The 12,055-nt window shown below is 46.6% G+C and overlaps 1 protein-coding gene across 2 annotated transcripts in view; it reads right to left on the bottom strand.

The window, feature by feature from the left end:
* Positions 1-12,055, bottom strand: part of LOC142567952 (piwi-like protein 1) — a 215,234-nt gene that overhangs the window by 11,768 nt on the left and 191,411 nt on the right. For both annotated transcript variants that reach the window (XM_075678034.1, XM_075678035.1), the window contains exon 17: positions 10,074-10,202. In XM_075678034.1, coding sequence (XP_075534149.1) covers positions 10,074-10,202 — 129 coding nt within the window. The remainder of the gene's footprint in view (positions 1-10,073; positions 10,203-12,055) is intronic.

The raw sequence follows: 12,055 nt of genomic DNA, 5'->3' as shown, positions 1-12,055 counted from the left end.
ACACTGGGCAATAAAGGTGTCCTTGTGGACTTGAGTGCATATGTCACTATCGACGAAGATGTACCAACCAGCAGAGCTGACACCATAACCACCCCCAATGAAGAGGTCCTAGTGGTGCCTTTAGAGGATACTGCTGATGACGACGAGAACACTAGCCCAGAGCCTGCACCAACAACATGATGCAGCAGATGCCTGCCTGAATTCTTCAGTGCACTTCTTCCAGCAGCACGAGGGCATCGAACAGTTTTAATTTCAGAACTTCAAAGGGCACGGCAGCAGGGCTTGCACGCAGATGGCTCACCCACTTGTCTTTTTTATGCAGGTAAGAAGACGTTTTGGAAAGCGTTTTCGCTCTAGTGAGCGCTGTCTCGTCGTGCTGCCATGCTCTACGGTGCATCTCGATTCTCTGTATGACATGGTGTACCTTGTAAAGTTGTTATTGCTTGCCGGAGATGTCGAGACAAATCCCGGGCCTGACCTTTCGGGCCTTGCCGAACAGTTAATTCAAATCGCCGCTGATATAAAGGAAGAACGACTGACATCGATAGATAAAAAACTAGAACGTCTATCATTCATAATGTCACACGGTCTAATGTTAGACCGTGTGACATGTTTCGCTGGAATATGTAGTGATTTAAGGTTGGGGGGATGTGGGGATGCGAGACTCTCGCGCGTCCCCTGATATGTTTTTCCCGCATAGCGCGTCTCCTGTAATCCGGCTTCGCGGTGTGGCCTGGCGCCCGCGGCGGACGGAGTGGTTGAGGCGCAGTACGAGAGATGGCGCGAGTGTTGCGCTGCTAATGCCGCCGACAGGCGGGGTTACTTGGGCGCCGCAAGATAAGGCGCTCTCTCTTGGGTTCGGGACAGCAAGCAGTACGAACATGCCGTGCCAAGCGCGCGCCGATCCATGCTTCTGCGAGACCGTCTCGCGTGGCCGCCTTGGAAAGCGCCACCATTCGCGTGACCGTACACGCGAATGACCAGGCGTTGGGATCCAGCATGGGGCGAACATATTCGCTCGTTACCCGGTCGCGGTGAGTCGGACTTCTAGATTTGTCGCGCGCCCATCGGCATGTTTTGTGGATAGCCACTCGGCTAGCAGGCATTGATCTATGAAAGGTGCAATAAATGCCCTTGTGATTGTTTGCACTACTGTGTTGTCGTTCCTTTGTCCCAAGAGCACGGGTGTAAGAGACTCCACAAATGCTCCCTTGAGGTCTAGTGCGTGCACTCGTCTTTCCTCTCCGTGGGTGATGTTAGCTATAACTTCTTCTCTGGTCAGCAAGAATGAGTCTTGACAAGATAGCCCCGTAAGGAACCCTACCATGGTGTTTGGAAACCACGTTATTTCTTTAAGGTACTGCTGCATGCACTCTTATTTGTACTACTCGTTCGTACAGTTTACCCAGGCAGGACGTTAGAGAAATGGGTCTCAGAGCGCCTATTGAGGTGGTATTTTTAGGTTTGGGGATCATGATAATTTTAGCATGTTTCCATTCCGGGGGCGATTGGCCTTTGAGCCAGCTCTCGCCATTGAACAGTTCTATGGTTTTAGTGAAGACTCTAGCGTCCAGGTTCCGAAGCATCGCGTTCGTGATGGCATCAGGGCCAGGAGCCGAGTTTGTGGCGGCTGCTTGAGCTGCCTCAAAGACTTCTGCATATATGAAAGGTTCATCTAATTTGGAATTCGCCTTTCCAAGGTATGGTCGCCTCTCGTTTGGGGCGTCTGTGTGTAGTGGTGGTCTGTGATGTGTGTATTGCACGACACAGTGCAGTGGTTGGAGAGGACAAGAAGCAGACGACAAGTAGAGTGCGCCGAGGCGAATTCTATGCTGGATGGAAAACGCCAATGTTGAAGAGCGTCCCGCACATGAACACGCAGCGCAAGAAAAGAAACTAAGAGAAAAAAAGCCAATCCAATCAGAAGAAACCGCGGAGCTTCAAGCAGCCAATGAGCAAACGACGAATCGGCCAGAGCGGCAGAAAAGCGAGGCGCGCTGGCAGAAGGGGGGAGAGTTCCAAGAAACGACGCCAGGAGAAGGTCAGCCACCGGACCCGGAGTTGAAGACAGGCCGTCGGGCTCCAGATCCGAGCCACCAAGACTTCACCTGGCCAGGGCCTCCTGCCAACCTGTTCCTGTGCGTCGCCACTCTAGCCGATCGTTAACTGCTGCCCGAGGCCAGCGAGCTTCTGCGCCCGTGGGCAAACAAGAGCAGTCGGGCTATGGGCCCGAGTTCTACACCTAGCTGCCTGGCCAGAACTCCGCTGCCATCTGCTTGTGCCACCAAGTCGCCTGCCTTCCCTCTCCAAGCCAGAGCTGTCGCGTTTTGGTCACCTGGTGAATGGTCCAACACCTCAACCTTTGGCGAGACTGAAACCACTAGACATCCTGTTTCCGCTTCTCCACGTCGAGACTACTATGCGCCCTCACAGTCGTGGTCAGCCGGGACTTGCGTACTGTTAATACCATCCTAGCCCTAAGCGCGTTTCTTGCCGTGATGTTTGTTTGAGTGTTTATTTTATGGTTTTTTATCCTCGTTCTAGTTTTATTAAAAGTTTGTGTGAGTGTATTTTTTGAAACAAACGGCTTTGTCCTCAATTGGGTTCTCGGAGGCTCCGCCTCAGAGAACCGTCTGAACCTTTAAACAAAAGAACCTACATCACGTTTTCCATCCAGCATGGAATTCCCCTTGGCGCACGCACTACTTGTCGTCTGCTTCTTGTCCTCTCGAACCACTACACTGTGTCGCACACTACGCACATCACAGTCTCCAACCACCACACGCATCACATGGTCCTATGTATTGTTCTTTCAGTTTCTCTAGTAGTTACGCGTCTGTGCCTGAGAAACTGCCTGATGTGATGTGGAGTCATTTGTTGTTTTCCGTGCATGTGCTATGTGGGTCAAGCATGCCACGAAGGATGCGCCACGTGCCAGACGTCCCCGAGGTACCTGAGAGGGACCCGCAGAATGTAGCCCGCTCATTTTTCGCTAATTTGTCTGTGTGTCGTTGCGCTTGCTCCGCCAGAGGTGTTATGTGGGCACGTAGTTGTTTGTTGAGGCGTTGTTTTTTCCAACGCTTAGCTAATCTGTGTCTTTCGTCCCACAAGTTTACTAAGTGGGAATCTACCATGGGGTCCTCCAAGGTGCACTCTATGGTTTTGGTAGTGTCTTTGTGTGTTGACCAGATGAGTTTTGTCCATTCTTGCATGTTGTCAGGAGTCTTTGCTGTGTCGAGGTTACGTTTGAGCTCCCTGTATTTTGACCAGTCGGTTAATTTCGTTGTGCCAATCATTCTACGTAATTTGGGGGTGGAGAGTGAAATACGAATCAGATCATGATCACTCCCCAAGTTATCGTTTAGCGATGCCCACAGTGCGTCTGTCTTTGATGTTTAGCGTGTATGTGCGATTGGGTGTTGTGTCCCTGCTCGCGCCGTTACCTGTACATGTGGGCGTGCCTATGTGGTTTGCTGTCTGCATGCCAAGGTTCTCAATGGATTGCTCAAGTAGGGCTCCTTTAGGGGATGTGGACGCCTAGCCCCACATTGTATGTGGCGCGTTGAAATCACCCGATATCACTATCCGGTCTTTGGTGGCCGCTATGGTCTTAGTGTCTGATAAAATTTGGGGTAGGTCCAGACCTTTTCTTTTGGAAGGGCTGTAACTGTTTGCTATGATGCTGTGTGCTTTTGCCTCTTTTCCACAGTAGCACGCTGATCGTTACGGAACTGGTTTCCCCGGTACGTTGGGGAAGGAATATAATTTATGCTGTGATTGTTGCTCACCAGCGCAGCAACTTTAGGATTTGGGGGGTCGCTCAGAACATAATAGCCCTGTAGTGGGGCCGGTTTGGGCCCGACCTCCTGAAGGCATATTATGTCTGGAGCTACCCGAGAGCTTTTAATAAATTGCTGGAGGGCTGCCGCCTTTCTAGCGAAGGATCGGCAGTTCCATTGAAAGATCTCTAATTGTTCCGGGTTGTTGGTTTTGTTTTCTCTTTAACTGTGGTAGCCATGGTTCCCACTCGTTATTTATGCTTTTGACATCTCGGTCTCCGAGCCATCCATATCAATTACGCGGTGGGCAGTCTTGGTTTTGGCCGATCCGGCGCCAAATGCTTTGGCGCGTTTTTTAGTAGTTGTGGTTTTGGCAGTGGTATTTAGCTGCTCTGTCACTTGTTTGTACTTCTCGAATTCCACCAGCATTTGTGATTGGAAATCAAGGAGTTTCTGATTCACAAGGGTTATCATCTCGTGCATTAGTGATTGAGAGGTTTCTGCCAATAATAGTTGGATTTGGGCCATTGCGCGTGGCACTTCGGTATTTGGTGTTTGCGGTATTGGTGTTAGTAGTTTTGGTTCGTTACGTGTGAGAGTGTTGGTATTTGAGGTGATTTGTGTCGGGTTCTGCGCCCGACTATCTACGATCTGATTCGAGCTGTTGTATTTTTCGTGTCAGGCGTTCTTCTAGCTCCTTCATTTTTTCGTCAGATCGCTGTCATTTGCGTTCCTCGTCTTGAAGTTGTGCGCATAGCTGCGTATTTTCCTGTATTTCATACCTGGAATCTTGCTGTGTGTTTGGTGTGTGTTGCGGAGGACTGGGAGATCGAACGGTCGCCCAGCTCACCTGAGGCTTTTGTGACTGCTGGTGCTGTGGGGGCACTGGCGCTTGTGCAGCCCTGGTCAGCTCCCTGAATGGGCTCCTACTCTTTTGCCATTAGGAGATGTGGATTTATGGCGATGGCTGTCTTCCTCATCCTCTGAACTGAACCATCGCAGTTTCTTCTGGCCCACTCGCTCTCGTGAGCGAGACTGACGATTGGTGTTCTTGGAACAAATGTTCTTTAGTTTCTGTGGGCATTGGTTGCTGCCAGTCTTGCGGCCTGCCACTCCACACACGGTGCATTTGATCACACACTCATGTCCAAGGGTGGGGGGATCCTCCAGGTCGCGTTTTTTTCAGATGTTGATCGGGTGGGGGCACCCATCCGGTCGGTGCCCTGCTTGGAAACATTCCGTGCATATTTGAACAGTGGGCTTGTATGGATGGAGTTGCATCTCTCCTCTCATGTAATTAATACATTTAGGAAGGGAGCCACTGGTGAACGTGATGAGTGCCGTAGATGACTTGCCTAGCGTCCGAGCCCATTCCATTTGAACTCCGTGTGTCCATACTTGCATATTGACTACTAAATGTTCCATGGGCGTGGCCGCTGGAATGCCGTGAACCACACCTCGATAGCAGTTGTTGGGGTCAGCTACGTATGTTTTGAATTGGTGCACGCATCCGTTCAATTCGAGTTGTGTTATGCGGCGGAGTACAGTGGCCACTACCGTGCTGCTCACCAATAAAATTATAATGTTCGATCCGGGGCAAGTGCGGATGAAATCCACACCTGTGATTCTCTATCACTTCACAGGTCCATCTTGAGTTTGACTGAGATGGCCTTGGATTGGTTGACTTGCCTTAAGAATGGCACTCGCCAAGGTTGGTATTAGTATGTCCTTAATTGTTAATTCCTTTGTTGGATGCATGATGATTTTTACATCATCCTTTGGTAGTGCTGGCAGAGGTTTGCGCTTTGGATGGTGGAAGCGACTTCATTGGTTGTCGGCCACACCATATGGATGGTTGCCGTGTTCCCCTCTCACGAAGTTTGCCCGACTTGGTGAGCTGCATTGCTTTGGAGATTGTGCTTCCTTGCCTTTTTCCTTCTTCTTACGTTGTTTCTTAGCTTTTTGCGATTCTACAATGTGCCAACTACTGCCAGTGCAGTCGGCATTTGTTGGGTCGGTTTCGACGAAGTCCTTGTCGAACTCGTGTTCCATCTCGGTGGATAAAAATTGTTCGCTATAGTCTTTCGGTGAGTGCCCCGAAGTGGAGCACATTGGTGCCGGTGTTGTACCAGTAGCAGTCATTGGCTCTTGAGAGGCCTTCTGAGACATTTTCTGTATCGTTGAGGTGGCAGTGGTCTCACAGGCCATGCCTAGGCGTAGCGAACGTCGTGAATTTCTGTGAGCGTTCTCGCCGTCGTTGTTACCTGACGCAGCTGCGCCTGCTTCGAATCTTCAAACTTCGATATTGAGGTAAAAAATTTGCCTACTGGTTTGAAAATGATGTCTGGGTGTAGATCTAGTTGAGTATAGTCCAATCGATATCTTGGTTGTTGTCCTACAGTCATTGGAACGGGCGTAAATTTGGTTTCGGTGAAGCCGATGTGAGGCACGTCTGCTCCACCTGGCCCCCTCTGGCGACTCCCCATTAAAACTGAAGAACACCATAAAGCCATGAGTGTATTTCATATGGCCCTGTGCTTCAGTGTTGGGGCATATAAGTTGTTAGCAAGGTCTTTAATTTTTCTCACTATACAGGATTTTAAAGTTCAAAGGAGCATCAGTGCACGAAGCTTTCAGGAAACCCCAATTGCTTTCACTCTAGCTGGAAAGGTTCTCCATTTACGAGATTTTTGGATGTTCTACTCATTTTGATCAACACTATGTGCAGAGAACACACTGCATGACTCATCAATCCCCTGTCCTCTCGTTTGAGATTTCCAGTGTCTACTTGCAAGCAAAAACGATGAGCCAGTGCTCGGATGAATGGCCGTTTTTTGTCAGCATTTACAGAGTGACATAAGGCCTATCTAAAGATTTTTTGCTTACGAGTGTTCAATAAAATTTGATACAGGGCACAGCAGATGTCACAGAATCCTTGTTTGCACCTGCCGTGGCAAGGTAGCGGCTTTCGTATTGCATCGCTAAGCCCTAGGTCGCAGGGTCAAATCCTGGCCACCACGGCTGCATTTCAATAGGGACGAGATTAACTCCAGCTGATCGTAATTCACAGTCCCCCACTACGACGTGCGTCATAATCATATTGTGGATTTCCATTTTCAATTCTATTTCGCCATCACATCAATAGATGATAGCCAAGGAGCGCCCGGTAACAGCTATCTCTCAATAGCTTTACAAAGCCATGGACACCTAGAACACTTTGGCAGCATTACAGCTGCATGAAATCCGGCAAATTATAACAAAACATTCATAGAGTTTAACAGCAACGATACTAAGTTCAGAGTAATATAAGTGAAAATACAGCAGAACCTTGCTGATACGTTCCCGTTACATACGTCTTCCCAGAGTCAATGTTCGTAATCGATAACACAAAAAATGACCCGATAGAGTTGCACTCATTTTTTACCGGTTCATACGTTCCTGCAACACAAATTTTTTTGACACCGACATTGAGTACCTGGCCAAACTGCGATTGTATATGTTTTCTGGCCGCTAGATACCATGTAAACAATCAAATGCTCGAGGAGCGTGCGATCGAGAACAGTATATAAATGCCTGCTGCGGCAGCTTCATCACAATACTCGCCCGCCCGTCTCATGTGAATCCTATTGCCAATCAGATTGCGATAAACATCTTTGGCTATTTGTTTCACAGCGCGTGGTGTCGTCGAAAGTATAACGCATGCTTTTATTAGGCGATAACCTAAACACGCCACCGTTCTGGCCATTGGATAACGTGAACAAGAGGCGAGAGGCACGCGAGAGAACACTATATAGCCGCTCGTCTCACATGAAAATGATGGCGTGCACAGCTTATTCCGCTACCAGCAAATTTCTGCGTGGGTCGTCATGCGCTGCATTCACAGCTATTGCCGCCAAACCTATTGCGATAAGCATCTTCACCTGTTTTACAGCTCATGGCACGTAGTGCCATTGGTAGCGTGCCGCACACATTTAGTAGGTGATAATCCAAATGCACCTCCATTCCTTGCTGCAGGCAGCGCGATGTGGGCATCACATTTTGCTTTGGCGGCATCTGGCATCACCCACCAGCTCAATTTCTTTTCGGCTTCCCATCGCCTTCTTAAAACAGAACACAACAGGGCGGGTCTCCGGCCACCGGAGCACCACTAGCTCGACGCGCGTTCAGCGACTCGTGCCGCAACGATCTGCGTGATGCTTCGCATTATGTAGATGTCAACAATAGCCGAGTCTGTTGAATCTTTTTTATTTACTTCGGATCGTACGTTTTCCCGGTTAGTAGGGTTTTTCTCGCGTTTTTTTCTAAAACTTATGAACGAGGTTCTACTTGCATAATTAGAGAGAAAAAATAAAATTGAAATTCAAATCTGTGATGTGTTTCGAGGACAAACAAAAATAAAATGAAGGAAAACAAAAAGATGTGAAAATGCATGTTAGTGGCACAGAAATTATGTTTTGGTACGTAAAACCCCAGATTTTAATAGTAAAAATCTAATCCTTGTTCATGCAATATACCACCAGGCTCAACCCATAACGATGTGCCAAACCCACACCACCACATGTTTACCGAGTTTACTCGCCTACATGACGAACTCGCTCATGTGTGAAATCACTGTTCTGCTATCTAGCTGGGTCATTCAAGTGCATTTAACCTAATCTGCTGAGAGTCGTACCCAATTACGACACAAGAAGTTCTACGCACTAACTGGTAGGCATACAATAAGCCACTATGAGTGAAGAAATCAGCCAATACGTTAGGCTCTATGGAAACCGGGTAGGGGATTTGTCACAACTACATTTTACCCATCAGTATGTTTTAAGCCGGCAAGTATTACCAATGCTTTACTGCACAGGATCAACCAGGATTTGTTTTTGTGAAAGCACTAGCAAAACATTTAAATTTAAATAAGAGCACCCCTTTCCTTAACTTGGCAGCAGAACTACACAAGTCTGTGAGGTGGAGTGCAAATTATTGAATGGCACATTGTATGAAGTGCTAAATTTTGATCATCTGTGTACACTGGGTTGACAGGGTGAATGCCGGTGTCGCACCCCAATAGTCGAGCTCGTGAAAATAATCAGTTGGTGACAAGCAGTAGCTTTTAGCTGGCTAAATGCAGGCTTCATAGCAGCTCATACGGAATAAAATTGAAGGGTTTTCAAGGACATGCAAGAACCTAGCAAAGCATTCTCAAGGACTAAAACACCATGATGCCCAACAGCTTGAAAAGACTTATTTGGGCGTTTGTTTTATTGCAGAAGCAACAAAAATGTGCTCGCTAACTCATTTTTGCATAAACTACGACAAATAAGACGGCTCTATACCACAAAGGTGCTAATAGAATCAAATTTGCTTGACTTCTGGTCTGCATAAACATGGCCAGATACAAAAGTCCACTAAGCTTAGTCTAAATTAAATATGAAAAATGATTAGGCACTCCGAAACTGAAGGGCTTTGAAGTCCTACAAACCCTCTGTGTAGTAACTACAGTAGAAAATGCTTGATCGTGTGCAACAGAGGCCTTCTGCATCATGTTTCTTCGTGCATATCTACACACCACGGCAAAACTATTACCCTTCAGAACTGTTACACTGCAAATGAAGCAACAAAACTATGGGACTACCATTACAGCATGCATTCTGGCTTGTTTCAGCACTGAAGTAAAAGTTGCCTTAGTGCAGCAACACAGAGCTGTCAACATTGCGACCAGATTACGAGCAAGAACATCACTTATACTGGCTGTTCTTTTGAGACTATAAATGACTGAAAGAAAATTGGCTTAGGCAGATGCAATTGAAGCCATTTATAATAAACTCAATTAGTCAGAAAAAAAAAGGGTTATAAGCAGTTATATCGGAACTCTTCAAAACACACCAAAATTGGTAACAATAAAGCTCGCATCAGCAGTTACAATTTGACACCATGTTGGTGCCAAAATTAGATTCTGAGTAACTTTATTTTTGTTACAGTTTCCCACATGTAGCTGCAAGTTTGTTAAATGGTCACCAAAAGAATAAAATACGGCATCTCAGCTCCTTCAAAACTGTACCCAGCCAGTTCTGATCACCTGCCATTTTAAAACTATGAGCACAGCCGGCATTATCTTTTTCTTCCTAGATTGTGATACGTTTTGAGGTGACATGCAGACACTGAAAAAAAATAAGGTCACTAATCAGTGAATCGGTAATCACACGACTACCCAATTCCATTTACATGCTGACGACTTTTTAAACTGTATGTAAAAAAAAAAAAAAAGACGCACCTCGCACAATCAAACATGATTAGATGTCTTACCGCTCAGGCCTGGTGACATCACTGTCAATGACAGTGCCCGGGGGAGGGTTCTGGTATCCACCCCTGTTGTCGATGCTGAAGAAGCGGGCAGCAATCCTCTTGGTCACGACAATAAAGGCAAGTTGAGGCCTAGCAAAAACAGAATAAAATGTCAGGCATGGCTTTCAGGTAAAGTTAACTGTACAAAATAGACGCAAGCCTTTGAATAATAAGTCCTCCATGCAAGTGCCTTAAAATTGTGTATTTTTAAGAGATGCACATAAGATGGATACATTACACAGCGAAAGAACTAAGGGGAAGATACTCCAGGGTTTGCAGAGTGGCATTCAAGGACTTCCAAGGCTTCATCAAAGCTTTTTCAAGGAAGTAGAGTGACATCACAAGTAGCAATCTTTTAATATAACAATGTTTCCAAAACAATATATATGGCTTTATTGCACAAAAATACAAAACTCATGTTGGAAATGCTCAGCCTTGATCACTTCCAAGTTCCTAATAAGGCGTGAATAAAGCGTTGTAAACACAAGGGGACAATAGGCATTAAGAGTGGATAGGTCTCGCCCAATGTGGGGTTTTCCAGTTCCGTGCAAGTCATTGTACGAAGTGGAATGTGTGTGCACTTGTACGAGCTTTAAATTTTTACACTCTCCACTTATAACAATATTCAACAGCTAAGAGAATTCCAGCATTATAACTGGGTTGCGCAAAAAGGCAGAGGGGAAAAACATTGAAACATTTTCATTAGAAAGAAATACAGTTGAACCTACCAAAAGCATTACCAGTTTTAAAAACACTCGGATGTAACAATGAGCAGCCTAAGCACCGTGAACTTTTGTGTGCGTTCTATGGTAATGTTCCCACTACAATGTTCCCATGCTGCATTATTGGCTATAACAATTACATAAGGCTACTGAGCGTCAGTGCTGAAAGGAAAAAGAAAAAAGTTGTTTCGTCCCTCTTTTAGAGGAATTGGTCATAACATGAAAGTGAAACATTTGAAGAAGCAGTGGCAGCTTTGTTGCATATTACACAAATACAAGTCCATAAATGTGCACAGTTTTTAATTTCATTAATTACAGTTCACCTTGAAGGATGAAGCAATGACTGTTTTTTCCGTCCCTGACAGTCCTAGGCTGTCCGAGATGCTGCATACATGTGCGCGTTGGCTGAAAGCACCATCTCAGGCAATTTGGGACTGTCAGGGACGAATAATCTACGAGGCCCAGAAAGCACTCGAGGCGCGTGCTGCTGCTCGGCGTAAACAGCACCCCAGGGGCTATCTAGTGCTTGAGGTACATCTGATACAACGGTGAGTGCATATGTGACAGAACTGCGTCGTAAGACATCGTGCACGCATGTTCAAAGGCGAGCTGTCGCGGCTCCACCGAGCAGTGCCAGTTGTTGGGGATCACCTTCAAAAAGCACTAGGAATGCCGTCCCCCATAGGCCTCCACTGAGCTAGACCGCAAGTCACTTCCAAGTTGCTGCCATCTTTAACATGATTTTACCAGGATGCTGGCTATGTCTGTCATGGAATTGCTAAACAATAAAACAAATGATACCTAAATATCTTCACTGCAACAAATATAAGTCAACAAGAGCACAGCAAACCTTTCTATCCTTTGTATGCCTACTTACCTTGCTATTATGTAGGCACAAAATGTCAGAGTATCACCATCTCATGAATCTGTGCGACTACGATCGCGGGACATACATACATGAGACGGATTTTTGGTGAAGCCTAGCATAAAACACTGATGTTAATAAATGCGAGCCTTTGTGCCGTGCACCAGGTGTGGCACGAATCCACAGCATCGTCAAACTTGTGCGCCTCTCTACTGCCTTCCTTCCTTATGAAAAAAAGATTCGAGTGCGCCTACAGCACTAATGTAGAAGAGGTGAAACAAAGAGACGCATGCGCGAGGTGCGAAGCACAAAGGCAGCTGTGGCAAATGCAGTGGCGTGCACTTCCTTCTTTTTTT

Source organism: Dermacentor variabilis, unplaced genomic scaffold, assembly GCF_050947875.1.
Source record: "Dermacentor variabilis isolate Ectoservices unplaced genomic scaffold, ASM5094787v1 scaffold_15, whole genome shotgun sequence".
Lineage (NCBI taxonomy): Eukaryota > Metazoa > Arthropoda > Arachnida > Ixodida > Ixodidae > Dermacentor > Dermacentor variabilis.
Note: the sequence above shows the minus strand (reverse complement) of the source record. Positions and strands in the feature narration are given on the sequence as shown.